Source organism: Pogona vitticeps, chromosome 1 (genome assembly GCF_051106095.1).
Source record: "Pogona vitticeps strain Pit_001003342236 chromosome 1, PviZW2.1, whole genome shotgun sequence".
Lineage (NCBI taxonomy): Eukaryota > Metazoa > Chordata > Lepidosauria > Squamata > Agamidae > Pogona > Pogona vitticeps.
Genome location: NC_135783.1, coordinates 169,622,904 through 169,642,003, shown reverse-complemented (window position 1 = coordinate 169,642,003; position 19,100 = coordinate 169,622,904). Strand labels below are relative to the sequence as shown.

Here is a 19,100-nt window from a genome sequence, read left to right as displayed (position 1 = left end):
ATTTCTAACCATATCTCAGCATTATGGAATGGAATGAAAATTTGTAGAACAAATGCTGTTAAGATAAGCCACATCTTAGACCTCTGCATCTTTACTCAAATATCTGTATGTTTATTTAAAAGATACAGTCTCACAGAACTCCTAGAAAACATGTGAAGCAATACCAAACAAATCCTCCTACAGAGGATGCCAAACAAACGAGAGAAAAAAATCTCATTCATATTATTCCTGTTTTCATTTGTACTAGGAACTTGGGTGGGTGGATCTTGTGCAAAGCGTTTGACTAATTAGAACCTGAGATAAATGAACACATAATTAATGCTACTTACATTAGCTAACTGATGCATGAAAGGCTTTCCATGGAAAGCAGCTGAAGAGCAATTGCATGTATTTAATACATTTTTCAATTACCAAATTGATATTAACGAGTATCAGGATTTTGTGGAAAATGTTTTTAAAAACTACCAGAACTATTCAATTCCTGAAAGTGTTCAAAGAGCTAAAAATATGGTCAGAACAATTGCTGTAAGTTCAGCAGAATCAGAAAGGGGTTTTTCAAAGATGAACATTATATGTTCTGAGAAGAGAAGTCGCCTGTTTCCAGTATATCAAACATAATGATTATCAGTCTAATCGGCCTACTGTTAAAGGAATGGAATCCTACTCCTACAGTGCAAAGATGGTTAAGGATAAATCACACAGCTGATGATGCTCGGATAAAAGCAAAGAAAACTGCAAGTGAGGACGCCAATCAAACAGCAATATGGAAATATTTTCAATAACAGTTTGTAAGGTATTTAATATTAAAAATCTTCCTTTAAACATAATCTAGTTGTCTAAGATACAAAGGTGCTTTTGAGGGGAGATACCAATATCCACGCACACTATTTTTCAAGCTCCTCCCCTCTGATCCTGCTCGAGGAAGCTCAGGGCCATTCTCTTAGGGAACAATGTTGCAGGAAAATGAGAACACCCCCCTGCCATTTTAATTCATAACGTCAAGGGAAGGGTGGGGAGTGATCCCTAGCCTGCCTTCAACTAGGAGGTGGAGGTGGGAAGTAAATGCAGGCCTTGCCACCCAATCACAAGCTGGGCGAATGCCTTGACTTTGGGAGAAGGCCACGGTGGCTGTCAAATCACGACCCATCAGGCTGAGGGGGCTCGGATGACAGCGGGATAGATTCTAGCTGCCTCTTCCAACATGAGCCACAAAGCTGATGGGGTGGGAAGGACCCAATAAGGTTACTCAGTCATAAGAAGGGAAGGGAGAGTCCAAGTGGAGCCTCTGCACATGACCCAACCATAAAAGAGGGCAGGATGGTGGACAACAGAAAAGTCAGATGAGCTGTGTAGTGTCAAGATAGACTACAGTCCCTATGATCCATGGAAAGCACAGTCTAAGAATTGTTGCTCAAAGTACAACTCTGTACAGCTGTAGTCACTATCCTTGCCACTGATCATGAGCTAGGAGACAGCAGGGAATAACATGGGGCCATCCCACAGAAAGAGGGTTGGCATCACATGCAAGGAAGTGGCAAGGAGCAATCAGGTGGGCTCAGTTAGGGGAACCATATGCAAATGTTTGAGTCTGCTGATAACAGCTCTCCAGCTCCAAGAAAGTGGGGGGAGAGCAGGGCTGGCCACAATCACACACCAGCTTGCCCTTCCTCATGGACCAAAGTATGCATGGGACACATCCCACAACTGTATCCCTTGGGAATCCTGGCCTCGGGATGTTTCCTGTTTCACATTCAAATTGCACATCTACAATTCTTAGAGCAGCAGGAAGAACTGAAATCACAGCTGTCCCTGCAAAGTACTGAAGGATGATTTGGCCTGGCAAGAAAGAGCCATTAAATTTACAAAGGACTTGATCCTTATTTGTTGGTATGGTTCAATCCAGCTGCTCGCATTTTATAAGACTATCCTTCTGGGAGAAGACTAGCCATGGAAAATTACCATAATGAGCACCCACACTTCCAAATTTACCATTGCATTGCTGATACCAGGATAGAAAATGTTGGCAAATCATAGAATTATATGATCATAGAATCGTCGTAGGGTTGGAAGGGACCTTGGAGGTCTGCTAGTCCAACTCCCTGCCCAAGCCAGGAGCCCTCATACCATCCCTGACCTCATACCATCCTGGACAGATGGCTGTCCAATCTTTCCTTGAAAACCTCCAGCGATGGGGCACCCACAACACCAAGAGGCAAGCTGTTCCACTGCTTAATGGTTCGGCCTGGCTGCCGATTCTATACAAGCCACTTGCATTTTTTTTCTTCCTCCTCCTCTTTTTATTTCTCTTTTATTCTGCCCTTCCTTTTTTTTTCCTGACTGGGATCTGGTATAAGACATAAACCGATTTCCTTTCTTCATTTCTAATCACAAAGGGTCTCTCTCTCTTTTTTTAAGTCAGGTGACGCTGGTGGATGGGAGAAGCTACGTCAGCAACTTGCGTAGAGGGGGAGATGCGTAAAAAATCAACCCCGCGGTGCCTATTTTAACTCGTGAACCAGCTGGTTAAGTAGAAGAGAGGGGCTGTTGCACCTGCCCAGGGATTTCCTTGGCTATCCAAACACTGACAGGGATCAAGGGGGCGGCGGCGGCGGCGACGACGACAAGCAGGGCGTCAGCAGGGCAAGGATCCGCAGCCGTTGGGGGCTGATTTCATCCCCCCCCCTTCCGCAATATGGTCCGTTTCCTGCCCTTTTTTTGCGTGCTGCTCCCGGCCCTTTTGGCACGGCTTCCCGGCAATGACTCTGGGCTTCCTTTGCCTACGGTGGTGGAGGCGGGGCCGAGGGCGTCCTCCCTCATATACAGTATACTGTATATATACCTGCCCATGGACGGAGTGATCACACACATACGCACGACGAAGTAAATCCCTCAAGAACGTGGATTCCACAGCGCTCCCAAGCCGAGGACCCGACAAGGAACGGCTGTGAAGCCACGGAGGCGGCCAGGTGTCCCCGGCGCGGCGGCTTCGGAAGAAACGCCGCCGCCGCCGCCGCCGCCGGACAGGTGAGTGGCAGCCAAGGGAAGACCTGGCAGGCGGGGCCGGGAGACGACGCTACGCCCAACGATCCAATCATAGCCTCGAGTTCTGGACGGGAGCTTCCCTCTGCTGGTTTATTGGTGGAGCGCCCTGTCTTTTACGGGGCAGGGTGCCCAATGCGGAACGCGGTAGGATGAAAGACGAGGAGCGGCCTCTCCCGGCTACCCCCCTCCCCTCCCTCGCGCCCCCCCACCCCCACCCCACCCCCGCCTCTCCGAAGGCGAGCGTCTGGTAACCCGGAGGGTCACGTGTTGTTTTGCTCTTCGCCGAGACCCCGCGGCGGCGGCGGCGCGGGAGAAGTTCCGGCTGGGCGTCCTCCGTGGTCCTGAAACGCCGCGCCGGGCCAATCCAGCCGACCCAAGGGAGGACCGGGCACAGGTGCCGAGGAGCCCCCGGAGGAAGAGCCGTCCTGGTCCGGGGGATGGCGAGCCCCCTTGCGCCGGAGCCTCCCGGCAGGTGTTCAGCCGGCCCCGGCAACCTCAACAACAACAACAACAACCAGCCGCCGCCGCCGCAGCAGGAACCGCCGCCGCAGCAGCAGCCTCCTCAGGAGCCGCCGCCGCCGCCTCCAGGCGTGCGCAAGTGCGGCTACCTGCGCAAGCACAAGCACGGCCACAAGCGCTTCTTCGTCCTCCGAGCGCCCATCGCGGGTAGCGGGGCAGCCGGAGGGCCGGAGGGATCGGGATCATCATCGCCGCCCGCCCGGCTGGAGTACTACGAGAGCGAGAAGAAGTGGCGGAGCAAGTCCGGGGCGCCCAAGCGGAGCATCGCGCTCGACGCCGGCCTCAACGTGCACAAGCGAGCCGACGCCAAGCACAAGCACCTCGTCGCCCTCTACACGCGGGACGAGTACGTGGCCCTGGCGGCCGAGAGCGAGCAGGAGCAAGAGGCCTGGTACCAAGCCATCGCCGAGCTCCTCCGCGAGAGTCAGCCGCCGCCGCCGCCGGCGACGGGCTCCCCGCGGCATCCCCTCCAGGCGACGGTCGCCGGCAGCGAGGACTCGGGCTACGGGCCCCCGGGGGGCGGCGGCGGCGGCGGCGGATGGGGGGCGGGGGCGGGGGCGTCGGGGGGCAGCGCCTACCGGGAGGTGTGGCAGGTGACCCTGAAGCCCAAGGGCCTCGGCCAGAGCCGCCACCTGACGGGCGTGCACCGGCTGTGCCTGGCGGCGCGCACGGTGGGGCTGGTGCGGCTCAACTGCGAACGGCCCTGCGTGACGCTGCAGCTGATGAACATCCGCCGGTGCGGCCACTCGGACAGCTTCTTCTTCATGGAGCTCGGCCGCTCGGCCTCGACGGGGCCCGGCGAGCTCTGGATGCAAGCCGACGACTCGGTGGTGGCGCAGAACATCCACGAGACCATCTTGGAGGCCATGAAGGCGCTGCGCGAACTGGCCGAGTTTCGGCCGCGTAGCAAGAGCCAGTCCTCGTCCTCGTCGTCGGGCGGCGCTGCGGCAGCCTCCGCCGCCGCTACGGGGAGAGGAGGAGGAGGAGGAGGAGGTGGTGGGGGACTGTCGCTCATGTGCAGCCGGCCCATCTCCGTTCCCGGCCCCCGCCGCCATCCCCGCCATCCCTGCACCGCGCTGCCCCCCAGCCAGACGGGCCTCCTCCGCAGGTCGCGAACGGACATCTTGGCCGGGGCCAGCGGCCTCAGCGCTGCGGCCGCCACCACCACCACCACCACCAATACCCGGGCCCGGACAGCAAGTGAGGGCGATGGGTTCCGAGTGGCCTCACTGTCGGGCTCCGGCAGCCCCCTAAGCCCTGACTCCGGACCGCCCAGCCGCTCCCACCTGCCCCCGGGTCGCTCCCTGCCCTTGGGACAGGCGCCCTCTTGGGTGTCAAAGGTGGCTGGGGAGGCCCCCGGTGCTGCCCTCTCCCAGCCCCGGCCTTCAGGTTCCAGCGCCTCTGGCTCCCCCAGTGATGTTGCTGCTGCCTTCTTGGCCTTCGAGGACTTGGATTCCAGTCCTGTTGGCAATCCGCGGCCCTCCTCTTCTCTAACTGCTGCCAACAATATCCACACACCTGACACTCCTCCTGGCCAGCACCTTGACAGCAGCTACATTGCCATGGATCGGGGACACCTGTGCTACTCATCTGGCCGTTGTGAAAGTGCTGGAAGGGACATGGGTCCCAGGAAACGCACTTGCTCTCTGACGACACCGGCACACCAGCACCTCTTGCCACTTCCACATTCCTCCACCTCTCTGGATGACTACACACTTCTGCGGGCCACCTTACCTCCTGCAGGCTGCTCCCCTAGAGCAGCCTCTATTCCTTATCCCGAGGATTACTGTGATGTGGAAATTGGGTCTGGGGGCACCAGCAGCAGTAGCAGCTCCCATCTGGGGTACAGTGCTGGCAAAGAGGAGGGCTACATGCCCATGGCCCCTAGGATACTTTCAGTCCTGCCACTGCAGGGTGACCCTGACGGTTACATGTCTATGAGCCCCACCAGCATGTCACCTCCACAGTCAGTTTTACACCCTGTCCCCTCCAGGATTGGCAGTGAGAGCTCAGATGACAGCAGCTACATGCACATGTGGGGTACTAATTCCAGGCTCTCTGGGGAGAATCTTGAGGGGAGATCAACCAGTGGTGGTGACTATATCAGTATGTCCCCAGTTTCAGTGCCCTCTTCTACTTCTAATGGTTTTTGTGCCCTGGGGCCTGGAATCCAGTCAAGCCCTTCCCATGCCTTTTGGAACAGGGCAACCTTTCTAGGTGAAAGTAAGGACAGTGACCAATATGTATTTATGAATTCACTGGCAGTAAACCATACAGTGTGTAACAACACCACAATGCCTTTGCCCATGTGCCACAGCAGAACAGAGAGCTCCCTCAGCCAGCCAGCAAATAGTGTCCAGCCCAGCCCCCTTTTCCTGGGACTCTTCTTGCCCAGCATTAATGAACCCCGAGCTTCTAGTGGGGAATATGTTAACATTGGTTACTCGCAGGTACCACCAGTCAGTGACAGCTCAACCTCCTTGTTTGGCACTGGCATGGAAGGGCATCATCGCTCCCGTTTCTCTGACTATATGAACCTCAACTTTGAGGGGTTACAGTCAGGTGCCACTTCTGTGGGCTCCTTGGAAGAAGGACTTCTGTCAGGATCTAGCCCCAGTTCTGGACAGCCTGACAAACGTGAGGTAAAGGGAGGCATGCAAGAGACTTGCCTTTCCAGCTCCTTTTCTGAGGCCAGTGACTATACAGAGATGCTTTTTACAACAGCCACTCCTCCACCCCAGCCGATTTCACATCAGCCAGAAAGTACTCAGGCAACCAGCCCAATTACTGGACTGAAGCAACTTACGCTTTCTGAGATGGAGACTTTCCTCTTTGCCAGTCCTCCCCCTGACCCCAATTATGGAGCCAAAGTCATCCGTGCTGATCCTCAGGGGCGCCGGAGGCACAGCTCGGAGACTTTCTCCTCCACTACTATGGTGACCCCTGTTTCTCCTTCCTTTGCACACAATTCCAAGTGGCACAATTCAGCCTCTGTGGAAAACGTGTCCCTCAGGAAAAGTGAAGACTTTGTGGAAGAACAGAACAGTAGTCCCATGTGCCGAGAGACTTCTGCTGGTTTCCAGAATGGCCTCAACTACATTGCTGTTAATGTGTTGGATGGAGACCATCCGTTGAAAGGCAAACATGCAAGTGGGAGTCCCTTGAATGGGAGTATCAGTGGTACGTACACCACAGTAGACTTCCTGGCCCACAATTTGAAGGAAACTTCTCTGGTGAAAGGTGAGTTTCATTTTCCTTCTTTTCTTTTCCCTGTCTTTGTTAACCAGTAGTGTTTAGCACAGAGAATGTGCTGTAGTGAGGAAAAAGACAAGACTGAGTTCCTCAGTATTGTCTTAGACCTAACCTGAAAATAAGCCCTAGTATGATTTTTCAGGACCTACCCCCAAGATAAACCCAAGTGAAGTGAAACCCCGCCCTCCACCATTGTGCAGCAATCAGAAGAAGATGGCATGACTGTAAAATAAAACATCCCCTGAAAATAAACCCTAACTAATGCATTTTTGGAGCAAAAATTAATATAAGACCCGGTCTTATTTTTGGGGAAACACAGTACATGCAAGAATACCATTCTGTGTTGTTCTTCAGTACATGGTAAAGTGGTCCATCTGACTCAGTTTGCAGCAGCCTCGTCGTTAGCCATGGACCTAACTTTAAAGGCCACTTATTTACGTGTCTGGACAAAGGGCACTGCTGTGTGTATCTTAACAGGATCAGGTTAGTGAGATCGACAATAAAGTGTGGTACTGTTTGTTGGTATGAGGAGCATAGATACCAAGGGCAGAGTTCCGTTGTTTTCTTGTAATCTGCTGGTTGTTATCTCCACAATGCCCTGCTGTTCCAGTTACTTATAAAAATTGTTAAGAGTTTTACCACAGCCACTGAGGGGCACAAAGTGATATGTAGAATTGCCTGCATCTTAAGAAGTGGGCTGCAGTTCACAAAACCTTGTGCCAAATATTTGCTGAGAAACTATAAAAAGTGGCACAAGAACAGTTTTAACTAAGACTGGGGTTTTTTTCTTAAGAAATTCTGCAGGAGCCCTGTCATAAAACAAAAAATATTACTATTATAAGATCTGTTTGAGAGAAAGACATCCAAAATAGGGTTGTGAATACTTCTCTGTGTTCTTAGGAGTTTTCTCAGACATATGTGTTTTTTCTTCCTTTCTGGTTGTATTGATATGCAAGTAGACTATAGAGTCAAAAAAAGGGGAAGCAATTTCATTCTTTCATGGTATTTTCTTGTGGAATCCTTTTATTTGTAAGAAATTGCTTGTGTGTGAAATGCTTTTATAAACCAAAATATTCACAAACCCTGGGGGCTGGATAACACCACGTGCTGCTTCTTTTATCACGAGGGCTATGTCGTTTGCCCCGGAGCCATTCACTGTTAATCACCCAGTGGAAGAAAACCAAGGGAGCAAAAGATCAGAGTTTGCTCTACAACTAATGTCTTTACTCAACCCCAGCTCCCCTGGGCTGTTTCCTGTCACTTTTTCTATAGGAAGAATCCTGAAAATTAGCTATAATTTGATATTGTTCATGGTGGTAATGTATTTTATGTTTAGTTAAAATTAGCTGTGGAAAATTTATATCCTAAAGAGGAGGACAATAAATTGTTGTAATACATAAATAATAACTCAGTGGTTATATGGATTACCTCAATTTCCCCCATAAATAGGCAGATCGTCAATATTGAGTTTATTGAGTTTATTGTACAGTCATAGACCCAAAAATACAAGAATAAAAACATTACATAAAATATACAAAATAAGTTAGATATTAGAAGATAAGAGGAATATAAAACTTGAATTATGCATCTGTCTTAACACTTTACGGATTCTTAAAACTGAGAACAGAAACTTAGCCACTGACTGTGATATTAATTGATTCTCTCCGGACAGCAGAAACTTAAGGTAGTCTGCGGGAGGTATACTAATGCATTTACACATTATTGGGTAGAGGTAACGGGTACGTTCAGACTCATATAAACTACATTCTAGAATGGTGTGTGCCAAGGACTCAACTGTTTCTTCCCCACAGGGGCATATCCTTTCTCCATAAGGAATGTTATTAAAGCGCCCTTTTAACAAGGCCGAGGGAAAGCAATTGAACCTAGCCCTTGAGAAGGCAAAACGATACCTTGGTACATTGATTTGATATAGATAGTTTGGTAACTTGGGAAAGTTAAAATTTATACCAAAGTACGTTGGTGAGCAGGTCCTGTCTGCACCTGCTAGTGAGTACTGGAGATCTATGTCTTTAATGCATTGCACAAGCATTGTCTTGATGTTGTCGTAAGGCCGACTCAGGAAGAAGTCCATAAGATCATCAATACAATTTCTGATTACATTGATAGTTGACATAGTTGAGGTAATGAACAAACAAGTAGTCCTTTGTTTTGACAGTCTTTTGCTGTGCAATTTGTATATTTGGAAAAAAACATTTGCATCTCAAATGCTGAAGACCTTTACAGATAAACAAAATTGGATTCCATTTGAAAGCAAAAGAATTGTTTAAATCGAATATCTTAATTTCACATTTGTTGATCTTTGTGTATTCTATTTCATTGAAAATTGGGTAATAATATAGTGTTTGTTCACCAAAGCAAGGTGTTCTGGAGCAAGAAAACTCAAACGTTCTAGCAAGATTGGGATATATTTCAAATTCCTGTTGGCATAGGTCCAACCCCAAAGGTGGATGTGGCGTCTGCTTCTCCAGAAGCTTGGAGTCAGATTTGGATAAGGAAACTTCCAAGAGCACTCTGCTAGAGAAAACAAACCTTGGAGCCCAAGATAACAAGTTACACAGAGTCTCTTATCTGGTAACTTCAAATCTTCCCCTTTATAAGAAGAGAGTTCTGATAAGACTTATAGCATAATATATTAGACTTGATATATTAGCACTGGTCAGACATATATACATGGCATTATATGCATAGGCATAGAGCAACATAACATTCACAGGTGTAAAGTAATGACACCAGACTCACAACTGAGTGTCAAAGTGCTGCTCTTATTCTCTTGCTTAAATAGTGAGAGCAGCCTATCACTGCAGACATAGCAGCTGAAAGTGGTTAACAAGCATTGTGGCCGCCTCCTCATACATCACAGAGGGGATGCCACTTCACACTTTCTTTCTCTTAACACGCTGCCACCAACCGCACACATATATCTGACTCCTCAGACAAAGGTATGGATTTTAAAAATAAAAATTATAGTTTATTGGTACAACTTAATATATAGTAAATCAATATATGAACTGAATAAGTCAATCATTAAAATAAAGAATCCCTTCAATCACTCTATCACTCAGACCTTATCTAACACATCTTAACCTCAGTCTGGTCACTGTTATAACTCTGTTTCTGGCACATACCAACTTTCTGACAGAAATTTCTAACCTGTTTTTCTATTTCAGGCCAATGAAACTTCTGGGTTATTCTCTGGTTGGTTTCAATTATACCCAGATGTGCATTAACTAAGACTGAATGTCCCTTTTCCAAAATTATTGAATCATATTTATCTGGTACCATTAACTGGCTTCTAATCTCAAGTTCCCCTTTTGAAATATTTATCTGTTTTTCTCTGTATAGCAACCCTTGTTTAGGGGATAATCCTTTGCCAGCCACTTTTCCAAAACAGCCTTTTAAAATAGGATCTGTTAGCTGCTCTTGGACAAAAATATTTTCCTGAGGTATTTCCAGAGGAATTGCCCCAGCTTGGGGTAGATTTCTAATTTCCTCTTGAGAATCAGTAATCTTTCCTGCTGCCTCATTTTGTTCTGGCAGTGATTGTGTAATCACAAAGGCACTCTTGACATGTTTTGAGAGATCAGTGCCTATAAGAACTGATGCAGCAGCAATGGGAATATTTTCATCATAACTTGAGATCTTCCCTCTAAATGTATCAATTTTAGAGAGCTTAGCTGCCTCTGCTTTCGTTTCTATGGCTACAGAGCTACCTCTAGAGGGAGTCATCTGACTGTTCTGTATGCAATATACAGACTTGGTCTCTTTTAAATTCACTTTCTGAGGAGAAATTTCTTTATTTTGTTTTGTATTAAAACACTGGGAAGCAATGTGTCCTCTCCCTTGACAAGCAAAGCAAATTTTATCTCCCCATGAGCTTTTGTTAGTGAATCTTTCTGATTTTTCTTTTCCCTCCAAAACCTGGCTCTTGGCCTGGCTCTGTCCTGAAGGCTTTTCAACAAAATGGCCGCCCATTTTTGGCGGGCTCTGAACTAACCCTTTGGAGTACTTAGGGTAGTCTTCCCATGTTTCCCTCATGTTTTCTTCAGAATAATTCAGGTTTTGAAGTTGCGCCTTAACCTGTGTGCCTTCTTTTGGTTTCGGAATAGTTTGTGGCTTTATCTTTCTTTCACACTCATAAACCTCATCCACTTCCACTTTGGATTGTAAATCTTTTCCCTCAGAAAACTCATCTATGCCGTATGCATCCTTAAAAACTTGCCTTAATAGAGTAAACCCAGACCTCTGTTTCTCTTTCAGTTGTTCAATATATCTATTTTCCATTTGCTTAAATATATTGTCAGTATTTTTCATCTCTTCCATATACCTATCCCAGTCATCATCCCTATTGGATTTTTCCTCACTATTTAATTTCATTTGGCAAGTGGTGCAGCTTTGACAAAATTCTTTTATTTCTTTTCCCATTTTTGGCCAGTAGTACTTCTGGGATATTTTCTGCTTAGTCTTTGCCATCCCTAAATGTCCTGATAGGGTGTCTGTGTGACATTTTTCCATTACTTTCTTTCTATATTTAGAAGGAACTACAAGCAATTTTTCCTTCTTGGAGTTTATTAAGATCTCTCTACATAAAAGTCCTTCTTCTTCACAATAATATCTCTCACGGTTCTCAGGGGTTACTGGACAATTGCTAACCATCTTAAAGCACTGCTGCAAGGTTGGATCTATCTGTTGATCCCATTTGCTAAACTCAATAGAGTCCTTCCCCTTTGAGTTCTCCATTTCTATTTCTATTTGTTTCATTCTGTATATATGTTCACCATTTAACTTATCTCCAGAACTTTCAGACATCTCTGGAGATTTTGGCTCACTTTCAGCCATTTTACTGCGCGTTAAAGGCATGTTACTTGCACAAAAGGCTCCTTACTATTTTCAAGCCTCTGTGTAAAATACTTTTCTCCCTTTCCTGTGTTAAGGTCTGATATATATATTAGCAGTGTGCTCCAACTGATCTAACACTAGAAACTGTAACCAAGCTTCTCTAGCGTCTTCTTTTCCCCATTCACTGGCCTCTTGCCAAATTCAGGATACTTTATTTTATATTACTGCCTTTGGCTGCTTTTATATTCATCACAGCTCTGCCCACTCACAGGAGATGCTCAAAATGGAGATCCCTCAGCTTTGCTGCGCTTGGTCTGTCCTCTCAGAGTTCACCTAACTCAGGACCCTCTGACCAATTTGCCACAGCCTCTGCTTTTGGGCTAATCTCCCTCACAAAATTGACCTTACAGAGCTCATAAATCAGTTGTCCACTCTGAAGCTTAAGTGCCTCTCCACTACATTTGCTCCCCGTGAGTCAAATCCTGAAGAGTTACCCACACTTTTCACTCCAGGTGACACTAACTGAAGTCCTTTTGCTCTGGTCACTCTAGCCAAGGCTTTACTGGACAACTGGACAACTGGACAACTCGTATCCCACCGCTGCCACCAAATTTTTATTGTGGCCGCCTCCTCATACGTCACAGAGGGGGACGCCACTTCACACTTTCTTTCTCTTAACACGCTGCCACCAACCACACACATATATCTGACTCCTCAGACAAAGGTATGGATTTTAAAAATAAAAATTATAGTTTATTGGTACAACTTAATATATAGTAAATCAATATATGAACTGAATAAGTCAATCATTAAAATAAAGAATCCCTTCAATCACTCTATCACTCAGACCTTATCTAACACAGTACTTCATAACATACATGCCCTAACTCAAACTGAAACTCTCATCCTCTGGTTCCTAACTCTATCTTCTCATCCTAGCTCAATCTCGCACATATCATTCACTCCCCCCTTATATACATAGCTCCACCTCCTGGAGTTCCACCTCCTGCCCTGCTATAGGCAGTTGAGCTCCAGCATAACATTGATAGGCAGGTGACGTCATCGCAGCCGTCACAAGCATTATCTAAGCTTGTTCCAGCTGCAAGCCATCAGTCATCCATTGACTTGATGTTTACAGGCATGATTTTGCATTCTCACTACAATATTAAATTTAACCCCTTGTTCACTTAAAGGAACAAATTTTGACAATTCCTTCACTCTGTTAAGAACCTATAGTACACTCTTGCCAAATCTCTAAGCACTAATATCTCATTTCTAGATTCTGCAGTGACTAAATGTCTGAGATGTTTCAGTCATAGTAGAACTGCTGGATAGCTCAATGGCTAAGGCATCTGGTTGGGAGTTCAATTCCCCACTATATCTCTTTGACAGGTGCTGGACTTGGTTATCCACAGGGTCGCTTCCAGCTCTGCAGTTCCAAGATATAGTGGGGTCTTGACTTGCGAACTTAATGCGTATTGGAAGGCAGTTCGCAAGTCAAAAAGTTTGCATGTCAAAATCTGCATTCCCATAGGAATGCATTGAAAACCATTTGATCCGTATCCGCTCTCCATAGGGCGGCGCGGGACCCTGAGGAAGGGAAGGGAAGGGGTGCCGTCAGTCAGGGCATTCATTACCTCAGGTCCTGGCGGCGGCCCACAGGTCCCGGCGGTGGTGGCGGCCTTGGCGGGAGAAGAAGGGGAGGCACCGGAGAGCATCCGCCCTCGCACAGGGAAGCCGAGTCACTCCCGCTCCCGTGGCCCTCGGCAGCCCCAAAGGAAAGCGGGCAGGGGGCGGGTTGGCGGGCAGCCCGGACCTCGGCGCAAGGGCAGGTCGTGCATGGCGTGGAGCCTGCCGGTGCTGTCCCGCGCCTGGGCCCTGTGCCCCGGACGCTCCTCGGCAGCCCCAGCCGGGGCTCCCGCCTCCTTGCTCCCGCACAGGGACAGAGCTCGGCCAGCGGAGGCACCGGAAGCCGGGAGCCCCCGGGGGCTGGGCGGATGCTGCAGGGATCCTTCCTCGCCGCTCCTGGGAGGGCAAGGGCCGGCTCCCCCGGGCACCCTTTGCCAAGCAGGATCGCCGCCGTTCCTCGCGTGGGCCGAGCGGCGACCTCCTGCCTCACTCCCGGCTCCTCCCCAGCGATCGGCCGTCCGTCCAGCAGGGTGGCTCTCAGAAGAAGGCGGCGGTGGGGAGCAGGAGCGGCAGCGGCAAGCGCAGCCGAGCTCTGTTCCAGCGCGGGAGCAAGGAGGCAGGAGCCCCAGCTGGGGCTGCCGAGGAGCGTCCAGGCTGCCCACCAACCAGTGGGGTCTTGACTTGCAAATTTCCCGGGGTTTTTTTTCTAAACTTTTTGGTACGTACCTCAAGTCTCCGTCCGCAAGTCAAAATGGATTTTTGCGGACGGAGAGGTACGCAACTCAAAAAGTTCGCAAGTCAAGCCGTTCGCAAGTCAAGACCCCACTGTAATTATTATTTTTATTATTGCTACATACCGTAATTTAACTTAACTAGCGGATAGTTAACATATTTGATATCCTAGTAAGTTCTGGTAATACTGTTTCAATGTATACTTCTTATTTGATGTATTTAATTTAAAAGCATCAAAACTAGTAATTAGTAACTAGTAATTAACTGCATAAGTGTATTGTGCATAAGCGTATTGAATAATTAAATTACCAGTGCAGTGCAAGATAATGAAGGTTTTAAAAAATGAAAATAATGGTGCGTGGTTTTTTTTTAATAAATATTTTATCGAATATTTGTATTTTAAAATTGTGGATTTTAATTTACTTTTTGATGCTGTTACTTGTTTCAGCAATGAAACCAGTTTGATTAGGTGCACTTTTCATTTCCTGTTCTCTCCAAACTTTTTTGCTCTCTGAAAGTTACTGTTAGAATTATTTCAGTTTGAAATAAAAATCCCCCCCAAATTTACACTTAAAATGTTGCTTCTGATTTCCTTTTATTATAAAGTTTATGATTCAGTGTATTTTGCATTGTTGGTGGCTTTGAATACTTGAACCATTCATTTGTAATTTTAGAAAATTGTCAATTTTGTCAAAGTTGATAAACTGGTATGCACTATGTTGAATGCAGGAAACTGCTGTAACTTGACTGATTTTAGCACTCGTGAAAAGAAATGTGTTTCTTGTTTTGCATAAAATGCAGTAAAACATTGCTGACAAATAGTAGTATGTATCCCATTGGATGATGAGCAGGAGTATGAAACCCTGATGTTATTTATGATATTAATAACTCTTGAATTAATACTTTTAGGTCCTGTGTCTGTAGTTCTGTTGTTGATTATAAGTATTTAAACTGGACTACTGCCTAAGGAAATATAGGCCTATCACCCATGGGCTATGATAGAGTATTGTTCAGAATGGTTTATAGATCGCACAAGATGCATTTAAATAATTTTAGCTGGGAACTGTAGGTGGCAACTGATGTTCTTCTGTTATCTGTTTGGGCTGTGTTCCGTAGTGAACTGTTTCTGGGTACTAATTTGGCAATGTACCCCCCCCCTTAACAGGGTGACTATTGTAGTCTGAGAAGACCCTGCTTTAGGTCCTCACATTCCAGTTTGGGAGCTCTGAACAAGCTTAGTGGTATTATAGGGCTTTGGCTGTAGATAACAGATTTTGTAGTATGCTCTGGGATAGAAGCTGGACCCTGGACGCATCCACATGAATGTAGCAGTTTGTATGCTTCTGCTATAATGTCCTGTCTGTGGTTGTACACTGGGTTGTAGAAAATGAGCTTGCTGCATGAACTGTTACAGACTCACGTTCTGATGGCACTTTATTAGGGTTACTTGTCTTTGCATCTGGATGAAAAAGATATCGTCACTAGCCTTAATCCATTTGCTAGTCTCAAATTACAGTAAACCTGTTGAAACAGAGGGATTTAGACAACTGTTGACGTAATCTCTCTCCTATTGATTCAGTGAGTCTGTTTGACTGGCAGCTGGATTTAGACCATTTTATTTCAAGCAGAGGAGCAGCTTTTGCAAAAAGGAACTGAAAAGGTGAAAAAACATTTTCTTGCGAAAGCTGAAGTGATTGGGGTGAACACAAAGTGGCAGTGTTTGGTGAGTGAATGTGGATATACACTTTGTAGTAAAGGGTAAATAGAATTGACTTGACTGTTGTTCTGGTGAGTTAGTTCACTGTAGTGCTTTGCAAGTGAGCAGTCTTAGGGGCTGAGACATTTTCTACTCTTTCTGCCTACCTATGAGTGTTGGTAGAGCGATCAAATGAATCTGACAGCTCACTGTGTCACTCTTTCCTACTTAGCTTCTCTGTGTTTTGAATGTGTTTGTGTGCTGTTTAATAATATATTTCTTAAAGAAAAGAGAGGTTGGACAGTGATTTCTCATTCACTAACAAGTTCTTTGGTTTTTCCAGGTTTGCATTACCGCAGATATAGCTACAAATTTTCTGTCTATATACTCATATTACACCTATTCATATTTTGTAATAATTTAGTCTTCTAGTTTAGCATTGGTTTTGAAAACTGTTGTGTTCAGATGTAGTACCTAATATTTATTTGAGAATACAAGAGGAAAAAGAAGAAAAACATAGACAATTGTTTCAGACTAATAGAATCCCCCTCCTTTTTAACCTGCTTTGTAATGAACATAGGTTGTGTGTTTAACAGTGAGGGGAATCTTGTTTTGCAAGTGCTTCTCTTCTCTCTCCTTCTTACAGTTAAATGAATAGGACTTTACAGTGAAAGTGCCCTTAATACCATAGTGTGAAGTGGATAGATGTATTAAGTTATGTGAGCTAGGAGAGTACATTTATATCTTATTCGTTCTGTAGATAGAGTACTTCTTGAGAGACCAACAAGGATTCCAAGGGTTCACATAAGGCCTTTCTTTTCCTAGACTAGTTACAGTCACATACCTGTAGGATACAGACCTTCTAGCCAGATTGAAGACCTAGATGATATCCTCCTAGATGAGCTTGAATATTTGGTAAATAAGAGAGATATAGTAGTAACAGAAGACTTCAGCTACCTTGATATCCATTGGAAATCCATCTGTTCCAAGAACATACAGTAAGGTCTAACAATTTTCTCTCTTGCCCTGCTGACAACTTCATCTCCAAAAGGTGGAAAAAGTGACGAGAAGATCAGCTATACTGGGCCTCACCAACAGGGAATAAAGGATGAATAAGATGAAAATAGTGGGAATTTTGTGTATATGTGACCACACTCTCTTGGGATTCATTGGCCAAAATCCTATTGCTTAGATAGTGGATCATATAAGAGTAGGTCCATTGAATCAATTGAGATTTAGTGAGACAACTGCTCCATAAGTTCCATTGATTTATGTGGACCTACTTTTGAATCAGTGGAACTTACATAGGGCTTGTCTCACTAAATTCCCATTGATTCAATGATCCTACTCTAGTGTGATTTACTACATTAAGTATCAGGAGTTTGACCACTACATCGAGGAAAAGGAAAGTTGAGAGTGGCATAATGTGCATGCTGTGCTTTAGAAAACTGGAGTCAGTAAGTGTAAAGAAGTACTGGGTCATATCCCATAGTCAAAGAGAATCACAGAATAGTAAAGTTGGAAGGGGTTTATAAGGCCATCAAGTCCAACCCCCTGCTCGATGCAGGAATACAAATCAAAGGATATTTGCCAGGTAGTTGTCTAAGTTTCTCTTGAATGCTTCCAGGTAATTCGTTCCAGTGTCTTATTGCTCTAACGGGAAGGTTTTTTAATATATATTCTGTCGAAATATGGCTTCTTGTAACTTGAGCTCATTGCTGCATGTCCTGCACTCTGCGATGATTGAGAACAGAAGGAAATTCACAATGGTCATTTCTTGAAGATGAGTCCCAGACTTCCTTTGAGAAAGAGAAGTGGGAGATGTTTAAAGTGAGATGAGTGCAACAGGAATTTTAAAATGAGCTGAGATTTTTAAAAGGACATGTTTAGCAAATGGAAGGGAAGCAAATCACCAAGGAAGGGTACGAACAAGCAGCCAGTATTTGTAGGAAGAAGGTCAGAATAGCTAAAGTTCAGAATGCTCAGACTTGCCAAAAAAAGTTAAAAATTACAAAATGAGGTCTCTCTGGACTCATGTGGGTTTTCCTCCAACAGTGCATCTGAACCTTCCTAGCTTAGAACATTGAGTTTTGGAAGAGCCCTGCCCCCCTCCAGTGTGGGTACTCTTCCGGCCTTGTCCACCCAGCAGGCAGCGCATATTTAGTCACTTCTTTGGTTTTTTTTTCACCTACTGTACCGTGTTCATGATCTTATCTTCCTTCATCCTCATATTATCTTCCCATCATGTTTATTTTTCTGCTTAAAAAGAAAAAAAGAGGTAGTTAGTAATACTTGTCACCTCAGGTCTTGTGTCTGTGTTCGATCTAACTCCCATTAAATAATCCGATATCATTGTTTTCATTATGGTGCTAGCAAAGCAGTTTTCCTGAACATTTTTATATAGTAACCTTTGTAGAAAAAGCATAGAATTTGATAAACACTAGCCTAATCTTATCTATAGAGCACATGATATAACCAGGACATGACTTTTATCCTGCTCACCTAACATTGACAATTTAAAATAGAGAATAATACCTCACTACGTAAAAAAGATAATGATAATATAAGCATAACAGATGTTGTTTCTAACTTTCCTTCTGTAGCAAAGGAATATCTGTTCACTTTAATTCCATTAGATGGCAGCAATGAAGAACAGTTGGAGTACCTACTGTACTTCCCAAAAATTGCTTTTGTGTAGAAATATACGCAGAAAGATTTATATGATCTGATGAGAAACTGCTGTTTCTGGCAAATCATAGCAGGTAACTTTCAAGCAGATGTTCCAAGCATGTCATGTCACATTTCTGCGGATTTCTAAACATTATATATAAAAATGTTAGTTTATCCCTTCTCCTTGGACACTGATCTAGAAAATCTTCCTACCTGGCCTCCAGTTATGGTGACTTTAAAATGTAAGTGTCATTGTAAGTTAAAAAGCTCATAGCCCCATTAAAACTAGGGAAGGCCCCTTGAAATAAATATGATCCCTCCAGAGCTGATTAAAAATAATCGAGTGCTGCCTCTGCTGATTGCAGTATGTATGTCATTTTTCTACTACAGTGGTGCCTCGCTTCACGACAATAATCCGTTCCAGGAAAATCGCCGTTAAGCGAAAACATCGTGAAGCAAAAAAACACACATTGAAATGCATTGAAACCCCTTTAATGCGTTCCAATGGGGTCAAAACTCACCGTCCAGCGAAGATGCTCCATAGGGCAGCCATTTTCGCTGCCTGTCTTGCGAGGAATCCGTCCCTAAACACAGCGGGGACCCATTTTGTTTCCCGGTGGCCATTTTGAAATTGCCGATGAGCTGTTTGAAAATCGTCGTTTTGTGAAGAATCGGTTCCCGAAACAGGGAACCGATCATCTCA

The 19,100-nt window shown here is 45.6% G+C and overlaps 1 protein-coding gene across 1 annotated transcript in view; it reads left to right on the top strand.

Moving 5' to 3' along the window:
- Positions 1 to 3,315: 3,315 nt before the first annotated feature.
- The window catches only part of IRS2 (insulin receptor substrate 2), a 33,131-nt gene continuing 17,346 nt past the window's right edge, over positions 3,316 to 19,100 (top strand). Inside the window, exon 1 of the mRNA XM_072976983.2 lies at positions 3,316 to 6,801. Within this exon, the coding sequence (XP_072833084.2) occupies positions 3,480 to 6,801 (3,322 nt within the window). The 5' untranslated portion in view covers positions 3,316 to 3,479. The remainder of the gene's footprint in view (positions 6,802 to 19,100) is intronic.